The sequence below is a fragment of the Eumetopias jubatus genome, unplaced genomic scaffold (assembly GCF_037043125.1).
Source record: "Eumetopias jubatus isolate StellerSeaLion01/CBP00866 unplaced genomic scaffold, mEumJub1_p1.0 scaffold_3, whole genome shotgun sequence".
Lineage (NCBI taxonomy): Eukaryota > Metazoa > Chordata > Mammalia > Carnivora > Otariidae > Eumetopias > Eumetopias jubatus.
Window position 1 is genome coordinate 3,799,941 of NW_028274809.1, and position 14,166 is coordinate 3,814,106.

The 14,166-nt window shown below is 51.6% G+C and overlaps 1 protein-coding gene across 1 annotated transcript in view; it reads right to left on the reverse strand.

Moving 5' to 3' along the window:
* Positions 1 to 840: 840 nt before the first annotated feature.
* The window catches only part of UBE2F (ubiquitin conjugating enzyme E2 F (putative)), a 55,689-nt gene continuing 42,363 nt past the window's right edge, over positions 841 to 14,166 (reverse strand). Inside the window, exons 7-10 of the mRNA XM_028105165.2 lie at positions 10,502 to 10,559; positions 7,808 to 7,840; positions 5,416 to 5,478; positions 841 to 1,739 (exon numbers count right to left, since the gene is read on the reverse strand). Of these exons, the coding sequence (XP_027960966.1) occupies positions 1,689 to 1,739; positions 5,416 to 5,478; positions 7,808 to 7,840; positions 10,502 to 10,559 (205 nt within the window). The 3' untranslated portion in view covers positions 841 to 1,688. The remainder of the gene's footprint in view (positions 1,740 to 5,415; positions 5,479 to 7,807; positions 7,841 to 10,501; positions 10,560 to 14,166) is intronic.

The window sequence follows — 14,166 nt, forward strand, 5'->3', positions numbered from 1 at the left end:
CCTGGGTCCAGCTGACCAGGTTCCTGTGACACCGGGCAGAGCAAGTAAAGTGTGTAAGCGGCAGTGCCTCTCCCAGGCTTCAGGAGGGGAGATTACTGCTGTCATCCTCACAGGCCCTGAGCCTCCAAGATGCCACTGTGCCCTTGATCCAGCCCCACTCTTCCTGCTCTGTGCACCAGTGTGGCCCATCAGTCAGCCCCCCACCCCCAATCTAACGGGTACAATTCCTGATTACAAATGGGAAGCATGGCCTACGTTCCTTCCCTGCCGATCTCCAGGAAGACTGATCTTCTCACAGTCAGAGATTGTATTATAAATTAAGAAAAACAATCCAGATGGGGTAGATGGAAGAGAGGGGGATCGAGAGGTCAAAGGAGGCTGTCAGTTAAACCTGAGTGTGCCGGACAGGCAGCAGGTGAAAACCATACAAACATTTATTTTGCATTTGATTTCACTCGTTCAGATGTCTAAATGCTGGAATAAATCCGTCTGCCTCCTTAGTGTTCTTACTCGTAAGTGCACTGGCCTGACTGAATATGCCTATGTGCTGCTGCTGATTCCTGGCCCTCCACAGCCTAGGAGGCGCCCCCCCAGACAGCCTGGAACCGCAGCAGACTCAGAAGGCCACAGGTACGGTCTCAGTGACATCAGACATTGGTGGGCTGATTCCCGAGGGATCTGTCCTGTCTCTCAGGACACGAGGGTCTGGCTCTCTGGCACTGCCCACTGGCTCACAACCACAAGACTGCTGTGGAAACACCAAGCCCCCAGCTGCCCTGGGCATCAGCCAGTTTCCTCTGGGCAGTATGTGAGAAAGGGTTCCCTGCCTTTTTTCTTTCCTTTTTCTTTTTCAAAAATCATCCAGATCTAGCTTAAGGGTTCCAAAACTTCCTTGCCCCATCTGGACCCAAAATCAAGAGCTGATTTTTTTAAAAGCCAAATTCTTGTTTCATTTGGACAGAAGGAATAATGTGTCTTTCATGTTTTCTTTGTATTTCTCTTCAATAGTTGCTTGACCCAACATCTTTCTGTCTGCTCTATACAATGAAAATACAAACTAAATGAGAATAGAAAAAAATAATTAAAGCATTAAATTGTACAAATTACAAATCTGTTCCAAAATATACTTACATTAAATAAAATACGCATTTCAGTAAGAGATCTACAGTGAATGACTACGCATTCTGGGAAGCTTCACGACATCTAGGCAGGGCCAACATCCGTGTGAGGAGATAAGAGAATTGGCATCCAATCACAGTATGTAGCGGGTTTCTTATCGCTCCTCTGCGAGCTACACTGAGCACATCATCAGCATCACTTGTGCGGGGAAGGATTTTGTTTGGGAAAAGGGGAAGAAGCAAGCGCTAGCCTCAATTCTGAGTTCATTACAACTTCTCAGGAATCTCATCAATAGCCTATACAGTACAGTTTCCAAAAAGTAAACATGTTAAGGGAAGCAGACAACTCTTTAGAACCCCAAACACATTTTCTTGCTGTATTTATGTGGGACTCTCCATCTACAATGGGCAGCCGTGAAGAGGTTCTTCCTCGGGACAGCATGGTCACAGGATGTGGATGACCCTGTGGGTCTGAGGGGAGCGAGGACTGGGGAGGGGGGCTCCCTCTTGGTTGAGGTTGGAGACAAGCCTACAACACACAGTCCGCAGCCCCACCGTCTCCTCCTCGTATCATCTGGCATAACGCTTAATGTAGTCTTCCACTTTATTCCGGAAGTCCTCCTGTGGAGCGAGAGGGATCAAGGAGAGAAGAAAGAAGGGGGAGCGAGTTAGCGAGGGAAACAACACTTCCAGAACACGGGGGACCCACCCGAGCCGAGCAGCCACCGTGAGCTCTCGAGAGCAACACGAAGGACCTGGCCTCCAACCACCCCCTGCCTCAGCTGCCACGGCTGCAGGACAGTCAGAGGCCTGAGGGGCAGAGCACCCGCTCCCTACCACTCCAGGTGCCCACTGTGTGCGGCACACGGGGCCACTGTGCCGGGAGGGCTGGGGGTGGGGACCCAGACACAGAAGAACCGAGGAGAAGGGAACCTAAGACCCTTCATTTTGCAGATGGAAAGAGTGAGGCCCAGAGGGCTCAAGGTGGCAACGGAGGTCAGGACAGGGCTCTTGACCTCAAGTCAGAGCTGCTGTTCTCCAGAGACCCGTGTCCAGCTCTGTCTTCCTAAAACAACCCCCCAGACCCTGCTGCCTATTTAAAAGGTGCTCACTTTTCATGGTGCAAGTGCAGCCCACCACCTGAGTGACTACCTTGCCCAGAAGCGGTGGGCTTGCTGCAGAGCTCCCCGCCCAGGCATCAAGCAGAGGCCACCTGGGCACCCGGCCTGATTCCTCTGGTGAAAAGAGGTAGTGTGGCCCTTGGTGTCTCCAGGCCAGAATGGGCAGGAAAGTGCTGCAGGTGTGCCCCTCAGGTCTGTTCTAACATTAGGACCTAAGTTCCTTGGCCCTGCAGGACTGGGCAAGGGCCACATGTGCCATGAGGGACTTGGAGCTTGCCCACCTCAGAACAAGTGCATTCAGTGTTCAGGACACTGTGATCTGAGAGGTGGAACTCAACCCTCTTACTCCTACAACACAGATGCTAGGTCACTGACAGCCATGGGGTCACACTGCTTTCAATCCCATCACGTGACAGGTACCACCACGGGCCACACCGTGCAGAGCACAGCAGAGCCCCTGTAGGCGCTGTGCTGGCTGCGCCCTCTCGTGGCCAGTCCTTGCCTGGAGTGGCGCCTAGAAGGGGGCGGCGCATGGAGCTGGCCTCCTTGTCTGCCACACTTAATTCACGTGGTAACCCTTCCAAGGTCAGGGTGGGTTCCTGGTTTTAAGGTGTGAAAATGGTTTGGTGGCTTGCTTGCCATCTCAGGTGAGGGAGCGGAGAGCTGCTGAGCCTGTGCTTGCGGACAGGACTGCATTCTGAGGCCCCGACGAGCCCTGACTTGGCCATTTCCACAGTACCCAGAAGCCAACAGTACCGTCAGCTGCGAAGGAGCCTGTGGCCACAGGATATGAAGATCCCACAGGCACTGCTGCCCCGTCCTGCCCCCAGGTGCTCAGTCTCACCCCCTTTGCTCTGTCCTGGCCCCAGACGAAGCCCAGGGCCCACGGTCCCCAGAAGATCTCTGTGCTCAGGCTCCTTCCTCTGCCTGAGGGCCCAGAGAGCAGAGCCCACATGAAGACCACAGACCCTGGGGCCAGACTGCTTGCCTGGGTTCACATCTTGGGCTCTGCCCCTTCTTGGCAAGTCTCTTCCTTCCATGGTAGCTCTGCCTCCTCAGCAGCAGATCAGGGATGATAAGAGTCCCTCCCTTGCGGAGATGTCAGGAGAATAAATGCACTCTGGGAAGTGGGTGGGGCAGGGCCTGGGAGGGCCACCGGAGGCTGCTGCTGCTCTCACATCACCGCTGTCCTGCACCCCAGCTCTAGTCACGCCGGCCTCCGTACTCCTCCCTCAATACCCTGAGCACATTCCCGCCTCAGGGCCTTTGCACCACTGTAATACTCTCCAGAATACTCTTGCCTGCTATCCATTTGGTTCACATCAGATCTCTACTCACATCTTGTCAGCAAGGCCTTATCAGAGCACCCGACATAAAACAGCAAGACCCATCACTGGCCCCCGCCCCCCCAGTAATGTTTGCTTATCTGCGCTCTGCCTCTGCCCACTAGCACGGCCGCTCCATGGGGACAGGGACTGTCTGTTCATCACTCCATCCTGAGCATTAGCACCTCACCTGGCACTTAAGTGGCCCCAGTCAAACTTGGGATGAACAATGAGCACGAAATAAAGTAAGGAGAAAGTTCAGTAACTGTCATCATGACTCAGCATGAGGACTGGGGTGGGGCTGGGGCACTTCTTAGAATTCATGTGGAGGCATCACTATCTGGAGGATTTTAGGTCCATCTTACTGGGGCTAACAGTTTATAAATGCAAGTCTTCCCCTTATTTCATACAAAGAGCAGGAAGCAAACTTTGAAGAAAAATAAAAGGATAGACAATTTATAACAGGTCTTTCTCCACCTGGCCCTGTAAGAGTGTACCCATCATCGATTTCTTTCCCTGACCCGGCTTACAAGACACAGTGCTCAGCGGGAAGTCCATGTCAGGGACAGTGACAGGTGGAGTTGCAACGTGAACGGAGCTGCCTGGAAAGGGTGGGGCAGGGGGCGGGGGGGCAGGAGCACACCCAGAGGGGCTTGTCATCGCAGTGGACAAACCAAGGCTCTGTGGGGTGGTGCAGGGGGCTGACTGCTGTGGGTGGGCAGGAGATGCTGTGAGAGCAGCCGAGGGCGCAGCTGCTGAGGACCTCTGCTACTGCCAGCCCCCTCTGCCTGACCAGAAGCACCCACTGACCCTGCAGTCCCACCGCACAGCTCACTGGTCCCCGCTGCGCCTCCCCCGCATGGTTTTGTGAGCCGGGGAACGTGCCAGGTGATGCGGCTCTCCCGGTGCCCACTCTGTGGTTGCAGTAAACATCACACACAACACATTTAAAACGCCCCCCACCCTGGCACACAGCAGGTTTCACATAAACACAAGCACCTGCTCTTCAGCAGGATATTCAGAACCAGGTCGATGGCATTTAGAACTTTACAGATTCAAGTGAGGTGTTGGGTAACAGCCTTGGGTGGCTGATTTCTGGGGTGGTGAGGATTCATGGGAACAGGGTTGAGAAAATGAAACTTGAGGCTCTATGACTAAACCAGGTTAGCTCTGCAGGGCTGTCTGCTGAGGCCTAACTGGCCAGCTAGCCTGGCTCCAAGTGAAGCTGCACCACCTCGAACAGCCTTGTTCTGCTCCCAGACTCCCAGACTGCTGCTCCACCTCCTAACACCTTGTTCATGCACCTTTAAGGCTGTAGGTAAAAGGGATATTTATTGCATTATCATTTGTAGTTGGAAAAAAAAAAACCCATGGGGAAAACCTGAGTGCCGACCACTCAGAGAATGGTTGAAAAAGGTATGGTAGAGCCACTAAAAAGTTAAAAACAAACACCAAAACAAAAACAAAAAACTGAGAATTAATAATAAACAACAGGATCCCATTATTTTGGACAGAAACCCAATGGGCATGTGAGTGCACAGGCACACTGGAAGGACCTGGGGGTGTGAGTGCTGTATCCCCATACTGTTGTTAAGGCAAAGTAACAGTGGCCTGTTTTAAATCCCTCAGATTGATTTCTACTAAGAAATTGCATCTAATAGAAACATTTCTGTCTGACCTTGGGTCAAATACTTGACTGAGACTACTCACATTTATCACGACACATTACTTACCAACTGCTTTCAATTCCAGGTGTGGACCCACCATTCGCAGCCTCGTACTTATCTGAGCAAGAGCTTGTAATCATCTTTTTACCAAACCCATCCACCTCGAACGCTACCATTAGCTTACCTTGTCCCTCAAATGATGTTCTGCAGCTTCAATATTCAGCGGATCGTCAAAATTCAAAAGATCCTTAAAAAGAGAGAAACTCAAAGTAAACAATGGAAAGAATGTGTTTTTCTGCTGTCACAAGTCTTCATTTTATGAGCCAGGTGACAGAACTCTAATCAGCAAATGGGAGAAGCTAGAGAGTAGAGATTCTATTACGGATCACAGTTCCTGGGATAGAAGTGCACAGTCTGTGTGGGTGTTTTCTCAATGTTGGTGAACAGCTGACTGAAAGATCATGATGTTTACATACAACTGTCCAAAGTTCGGTGAAAATGGAGGTTAGTGATCACGTTAAGTTCTAATGCTATTTTTGATAAAGAACCACTCTCATTCTAATGCTATTTTTGATAAAGAACCACTCTCATTATGAGCATTTCCAAATAAAAATCCCATTCTTTTTTCCTTAGAAATTCATTTCTTCTTTTGATTTGTGATGAACATCTTTGCCTCTCTAAGTCTCTGGTTTCCGTGCTGACCTTCACCAGATCTTCTCTTTACATTTTGTTATTCCCCTTCACAGCACTGCACTCATACCCAGTAGGGATGGCGTTTGGAGCCTGAGCGGACAGTGCCAGGAGGACCCTGTCTCCCAGGCCTTTCTACCTTAGAAAACCCGGGGATGGGCGGTGGGGGGTGCCTGGCTGGCTCAGTCCTTGGAGCCGGCAACTCTTGATCTCGGGGTTGTGAGTTTGAGCCCCATGTTGGGTGTAGAGATCACTTAAAAAAAAAATAAAATCTTAAAAAGAAAACCCTGGAATGGCTACTCCCCTCTCCCCACAAGAAACACCATGGAATTCAAACTGGAAGCCATGCCGTTATCTTTATACTGCCTATGAGAAGTCATTGCTTTCCAGAGTCACTGATGGTCACTGTAAAGACAACTGTACTTCTCCTCAGGAGAAATGTTAAATTTGGGGACTGTATTTCTGATTTGGAAATAAATATGGGGTATGACCGATATGTTACAAATAGAGCAACGAAAATTCTTAAGTCTCTATGATCACTTGTAAAGTTGAACAATTAGACTTCAAGTCCTAGAAACAGGCAAAAATATGAAGCACATAGATGAGATACCCAGTGCATATGAAGACCACCAGACACACAAAGTTCTTTATTTTCCTTACCATATATCTGACCTAAAATGAATATATCGGCTGGAATAACCATTAGAGGCTTAATCAGCAATTTTGGTTGGCCCTCTAGAATCTGGAACACTGGTGAGACGGGGACTACACCAGATGAAAGGCTAAAATCAATGAAAAAGAAGCATGAACTGCTGGGCAGATTTTAATCACGCTGCAGCCTTCACAGCTCCTTTAAAAGTAAAACCGTGCACATCCATGAAAAAGCCATTACCACGATCACAACAAAACGATGGCACTACCTTCTCTGGGGGGGGTGAAGGGAAGGCCTGAAGCCAGAAGTGCTGGGCTTGCTGCTTGTGCTACAGGGGTCACCTGGGACAACAGATGAGAAGGCAGAGGGAGGCAGGGCCTTGGGGGTCTAATTTTGAGGCTCTGCTGCTTTTTATTTTGCTGCCAATAAGAGCAAGTGCACTGTGACCTCGGACAGCAGCCTGGCCCCGGGTGCCGGTGCCGTGTCAGCACACCTGCTGTGGGCCAGGAAGCTGCCCCTCCAACGACCTGCCGTCCTGTGGGCTGGCCAGGGTGGGCTCCTTTTCATGGAGGGCCAAGTTTCATCAAAAGTAGCACAGGTCCCCACCCCACCCCACAGACAGATCCCTGAAGCTTATTTCTTTTAAAGCTCTTTTATGATCAAAAAGCAGAAACTCAAAAGACTAATATTGTATTAAAAAAAATCCAAATAGCAGCTTTTAGCTTCACCCCATGTCTCCCCCTGCCCTCCAGCTCCTGCCTGTGATATGCTGTTTTCTGCGGACAGCAAACTTCGGCAGCTCGTCACTGAGGAGACAATGGTTCTAAGGTTCTGGGTTTGTGAAAAGCCTAGAGGTCAGGTGAGCACACACTCGTTCAACCAAACCAGGACACCTGGGAGGGCAGACAGCTGCTAGCGAGGGCAGACACGGAGCGGGGCCAGGCCAGGCGCCCCCAGAGGAAGAGCCACCCACGTGAAGGAGGCTGCAGCCAACGAACAGCCTCCGCCCCAGCCCTCCCGTCCCTGACGGCCTCCCCATGTGTGCCACCCCAAAGCCCCCCCCACCCAGTTCCCGTCTCACTGTTCCTCTGCCTCATATAAATCCGACAGAAAGGAGGAGTTCAGCGTGTACAGGGTGCTGTTTTTAATCCCTCTAGGTTACCCTTAATGTGATGTTTAAAACCAGCAGTCAGAGGACTCAAGAAAAACTTGGGATTCTGGTCAATATACTTACAGTAAACAAAGAGTTTAATCCCCAAACAACATCCTGGAATGAGAAAGAAAGAAGAAAACACGTTTCAGGCTCCTGTGCATTTAGTGTTTCAAACCCTTGACCAAGAAATATGTACTGTGCCAGGTCAGAATTTATCTTTAGCCTGCTGTTTTCCCTAAGACAGAAACTTAAAACCACTTCTCTCCAATATGAGAACAGGCTCTGGGAAATTGGGAGATGAGCAGTCACAGGTAGTAAATTCCGAATGAAGGACAACATAAAGTGCCCTCGAGACCCAGCCCAAGGAGCCCCCGGGCTGTATCTGCTCAGGGCCGCCCCACCTTACATCACTCCTTGTCATCTTCCCATACAGTTCGGGACTTCCGAAGAGTCATCTTTACAACAAAATCTGTTGTTTCTGCATCTGTGTCCTCTTGGGGACTGCAGATAAGCTAATGACCCACATCCCACAGGCCTCTAACAATTTTGCTCTAATTACTTTAAAAAAAAAGTGGAAGACTGATAAACACTTCCTATCTAACATTCAAAGATCAGAAATTCTCATTAAAGTAAAATGGAAAACCAGTGTGTTCTCTCTGGACTGACTTGTCATCTGTGACTCAACCACCAATTCCCTCTCAGCATTCCTCGTCATCAGCTCAAGTCTTGTCTTTCTTAGGCTGATACTCTCCTAGCTGGCAATTTTAATTGCCGCCTCTGCTTTGTCCCAGCCATCCACCCGGGTCCTTCTGGGGTGAGCTGAACCTGGGGCTGGAGCTGGCAGTATACACATGTTCTTTGTCTGGTGGAGAGGTCGGATAGACAGGCATGTCAGCAGAACTCCCACAGAAGTGTTCCCACAGAGGACCCAGCAGGGAGGAGAGGCTTCCCAGAGGAAGTAGGGCCTGCCGGGTAGAAGGATGACAGGAGGGAGCACCTTCCAGGTAGAGGGACCCCTGTGCTGAAGCTAAGTCCGAAGTAGGCAGGACATGTCCAGGGTGTGGCAAGAAGACAGGCCGGGCTCGCCATGGCAGTAGAGACCACACCGTGGGAGGATCCAGTCAGGCCTGTAGGTCTGCAGTGTCCTCTGACTCTGGGGGAGGGCCCCAACACCTTCCCTGTGTTCTTCTCCCAAAGTGCCCACTTGGAGATACCCAACGACAGGGCCTACACACCAGAGTTTGCAGCAGTCGCCCATGAGGTGTGGTCATGTACAGAACTAGACCTGGCCCAGAACCAGTGCAGTCACCGATGGGCCGCTGTGACCCATGCATACCGCTCCGGACCTCAGCGTCCTCCTCTAAGAGCAGGGAGTGGGAGTGAGGACGGTCTCTAAGAGGTGAACCAGGAAGCTGGCATGTAAGGGATGAGGTCAGTTTATCTGCAGAAGCTCTTTTCAAAGGCAGGACCCACAGCATTAAACTGTGAAGGACGGCGGGAAAAGAAAACCCGGCACTGTGCAGGCGGGCCCAGGCCTGTTCAGTTCCGCTCAGGCTTCCCCTTGTGGCCCAAGGACAGCATCCGATGCAGCATCTCCAGTACCAGCCATGCTTATGTTCCGTGTGTTTCGTGCAGAGTTCAACTTACAAATGGCTTTAGTTAGGATGACTGTTGTAATCCATGCAGGACCAAGCCAAAGTGAACACATGTGCAAAAATGTTGCTCTTGAGACAGAGACAGAGATGGAGAGGGGGACAGAGAGGAAGATGGCACTGCGCGATGTGCCAGGTAGTCTGCGAGCGTCACAGACTCGCTGCTTTGACACCTTCCAGGTTGACCTGGCACGACTGTGAGCGAAGAGGAGGACACTGTCACCAGGGAACACGGGCCAGGTCTGGATGAGCACGCCTTTGTGCCGAGTCCTGGGCTGAGGAGAAGCGCAGGCTGGGAACCCAGCCACCCTCTGAGCCCAGGACCGGGAGGGCACTTTCTGGGCAGCGTGGACCCAGCATGAGAAGGGCAAAGGCTCTGATGACTGCATGGGTTGCTTCGTTACCCGTGAGAAACGATGGCAGGAGTCAGGCAGCTGGTCACCACAAAGTGAACACTAGCCAGGAGTCCTGGCTGCTTCTGACGAAAAGCTCAGGCAACAGAAGGAAACTGTAGGTGTCCCACGGATACCGCAGCAGAAATGCCCTGAGTTGAAGCCACAGCTGGCGGCCTCATACAGCGCCCGTAATGTGTGCCCCCAGACCCAACTAGAGCCTACACCGCAGAAGCAACTGGAGCCACCTGTTTAGTCCCGGCGGCTCCCCTCTCCATCGCCCTCCCCTGGGTGGGGTCCTCCCTCAGGGCATACCTGTCTGGGCTGCCACCCTTCGGTTGTCCAGGCTAGCTCGGGGTAACTCAGAGCAGACGGAGGCCACATCTGCCCTCTCCCTCCTCCCCTCTCCCCACCCTGGCAGCTCTTGTCTCCTCGGAGAGCGAGGCACCACACAAGACTGGGGGACAGAGGAAGGGAAGAGGAGAAACTACGTGACCTGAAGCACAAATGTAAAGCGCCGAGGGGCGTGAAGATAACTTGAACCTCCACTGCCCCGAGATGAAGTGGGGGCAGAGGAACCGACCGGGGCAAGTGCTTGGCCGAGCAGCCCCTGGTGGGCAGGTGGGGGCAGGGTGTGCCCGGCCACGTGGGTGGACAGGACAGCAAGGAGACTGGTTCCCAGAGGGAAAGGCCTCCAGGCCGGGGCTGTGCTCAAGCGCACTGCACTCTACCTTTAATGTCCTTGTGGGAGCCCAGCCGGTGCCGTCAATCGAATGTTCTCTCAGTAAACTGAAACAGACAGAAAGGCACAGCGGTCAGCAAGGGCAGCCTCCAGTCACAGGAGCTGCAGGTGTGCTGAGCCGCTGCCGCCAAGCCCTCTGGGCCCACGTCTCCTCTTCAGGACATCTGCTTTCCCTGGGCCCCACCTCTCCCCTGGTAACTCACAGGCCCGTCTCCCTGCAGGAGGCCATCTCTACCCCCAAGTCTCATCTGTTGTGCCATGTTTATTGCTTGTACACCCAGGTCTTTAATCCTGCATGCACAGGAAGTTTTAAGCAGGAAGAAAGTGTGGTTAAAATAACATACAAAGAGCACTTGTCAACTTGATATTCAGAAAATGACAACTGATGCTTAGAGCTTCCTATGTGTTTCAGCATGATCCTAACCTCACTTAATGCCTCAACAACCAGGAAGGAGGTGCTGCCATCTCTCTGTCTAATGCAGGAAAGAAAACAAGGCACAGAGCAGCAAGGGCACGGGCCTGGGGGACAGTCCTTCAAACCTGGGCAGTTTGCGCAGAGATGCAGGTGAACACGGATGACAGCTCCTACAACACATTCTAATACCTTGTTTTTGTTTTGTAAAAAAAGTTCAAAAGGGAAAAATGAAGAATAAAGGCAGATTAACACAAAATTCTGGATGGTCCTCACCAGTGGGTGGAAGGGCCATGCTCAGAGAAGGTGTGCGTGCACTTTGGAGGTACTGTGAGGTCCTATTTCCTAAGCTGGACCCGAGGGTCACTTCCATCCCTGTTCCACCAGCTGCACATGCACATTACATACCCTTCACAGAAATGATTATTCCACACTTGGAAAAACTACAATTTATTGCCAAGTTTCCTTCTGGGGAAAAATCAGTGTGGCATTGCTGAGCTGTACCCTGCTGCTGCTTTGATGTGTACCTAACAGTTCCTAAGCTCACATGGCAGCATCAGGCTCTCTGCACCTTAACTGTTATTGTGAAGAGAAGTTCTGGATCAGAGCATGTTCAAATTCCCGTAAGTCAATTACGATCAGGAAAAATATAAATATCCTATAATCTTTTTTTTTTTAAATATCCTATAATCTTAATTGCCCATGAAGATCAGTTAGAATAAGTAAAACCTTAAATTGACCACTACCACTTACTTTGAGCCTTAAAAAGAAAACAAGAAAGGAAAAACCGACATCTCCACCCTGCAGAGGCCCAGGCCTTGTTGACAGGAAAGCTCTGCAACTTTGAAGTAACCGTTCGGGAACACCGTGCCAGGTCCCGGAGGTCTGTATGACCCAGTGAGAGGTCTCCTCACTGAGGCGGGGACAGGAATCCGTTCGGATTGTCTTGTCCTTTTCTCTGACAGACCTCATCACAATCCTCAGCCATCGACCTGTTCACTCGTTCAATGCCTGTCTCCCCAGCAGCCGGCAAGCCCCACAAAGCCAAGAATACCAACGGCTCCCACTGCGTCTGGGCTCGACCACCATTAGCTGATGGGGCGGGGGGCAGCTTCACTGGCTGAGCAGGTAGTATCCTCTGACCCCTGTCAACAGCACAGCAAGAGCAGGAGGGCTCTGAACCTGGAGGCCAGCTGTGCCCACCCAGGGCAATGGCAGATGAGTCGGGGTGGTGGTGCCCATCATCGGGCGGCTGTGCCCAGGTCTGCAGGCCACAGGTCTGGGCAGAGTGACACTATGGAGGGAACACACTGTCACCGTGCAAGTTCTAGCCCAGCCTCAACAGGTGGCAGGCCCTCAGAGGGTCCTAGGCAAGGGATCAGAGAGGGTGCCTCAGGGGCTACACTGGAATCATGGGCCCCAGAAGAAAAAGTCTCAAGTGCAACCACCAGGGTCCTGGCCCGGAGCCCTCTAATCCCACAGACATGGCCCCTCTCACCTCTAACCCTGAGCCAAAAGCAGGCGAGGGCCCCTGGTAGGAGCAGAGCAAGCCTCACAAAGAGAAGTGAATGCCCTGTGTACTAGACAAGGCCCCACAGAGCACCAGGCACCGGTCAGAGCCGCTGAGTGAGGAATCCAGGTAGATGCTACCTGGCAGTCACTGCACACCAGGAGTGGCTGGCCCAGGCTCGTCTTTCTCTTTATTCAGGAGGTGCCATGAGTCAGTGGTACACTAAGCCCCTGCTGGACACTGTCTGGTTTTTTCCAAAACAATGAGGAGGTCTTTGCACTTTAATCTGGCACATTATTTCCCACAAATAAACCCCTACAAGTGCAGCCGACAAATCCAAGGGTAAATACAAGTTAAATGTAGACCTTATAGCTGAAGGACCAACATAGGTATATCTCCCATGATGTGAGAGAGCCTGTTCCTTCCCTCTCTCTCCCTTCTTTCTCTCTTACCCTCCCACCCCTTGCTGGGTATTTGCTTTTGCACCGGGCAACGTGAGGAGTGGTGAGCGGCATCTCATTGTTTCCATGAGCCTCTCTCTGGCTACTGCCGAGACCAAACATCCCTCAGGTGCTTACCACCCACCTGTAACTCTCCTAGGAGACACTACTTGTAGCAGGTGCTCAGTTTTCCTAGTGGGTGTGTCTGTCTTTTTCATCCTAATTGGCAAAAACCTTTTTTTTAAAAAGATTTTATTTATTTGACAGAGACACAGCGAGAGAGGGAACACAAGCAGGGGGAGTGGGAGAGGGAGAAGCAGGCCTCCCGCTGAGCAGAGAGCCCAACGCGGGGCTCGATCCCAGGACCCTGGGATCATGACCTGAGCCGAAGGCAGACGCTTAACGACTGAGCCACCCAGGCACCCCTGGCAAAAACCTTTTACACACGAAGGATGTAACCCTGCCGATCTTTTCTCTCTCGCTTTTATGTTTTGTATTTTTAATTTTAATGTGGCTAAATCTATCAATGATTTTCCTTTAAGGTTTCTGGCTTTTGTTGCTGGCTGCCACCCGCTGAGTTCTCCTCACACTTTGCTAATGATCTGATTTCTCAGAAGACAGCAAAAGTGATAAGAGAAATTCCTGCCCTGGCATTAGTTCTGGTGGAGGACAGGGTATGACAGGGAGGTGGCGTGTGGTGGACTCCCAGGAGAGCAAGCACCAGCAGTGGCCTGAGGGGAGAAGGCTGGAGCGGACGCCATCTACAGCCTGAAGCTGGAGGAGTCCGATTTTGTAAGTGTGATACTTAAAGGACGGATGGGGAAAAGGTGGCCTCTTGTAAATGCATCTGTAACTGTCTGCAGAAAAGGAGGCGGGTAGGAGACAACAGGGGACACTGCACACAAGCTGCACTGAGAGTTGGATACCAACTGTGCTTTTAAGAAGGAAGACGGGGCGCCTAGGGGGGCGCAGTCGGTTAAGCATCCAACTCTTGATTTCAGATCAGGTCATGATCTCGGTCCTGGGATCGAGCCCAACGTGGGGCTCGGTGCTCACTGGGTAGCTCGCTTGCTGCTCTCCCTCTGCTCCTCTCCCAGCTTGTGTACTCTCTCAATAAATATATAAACGCAGAAGAGAAAGAGGAGGAGGAGGGGGCAAGGGAGGACAAAGCAAGAGGGGTCCAGCTACGCCAGCACGTCGGGCATCACAGGCAGGGGCTGGTGTTGCCAGGGCGGGGACGGGACACGATACGACACTGACTTAATCACAGGAAGAAAGCAGAACAAGGTGCT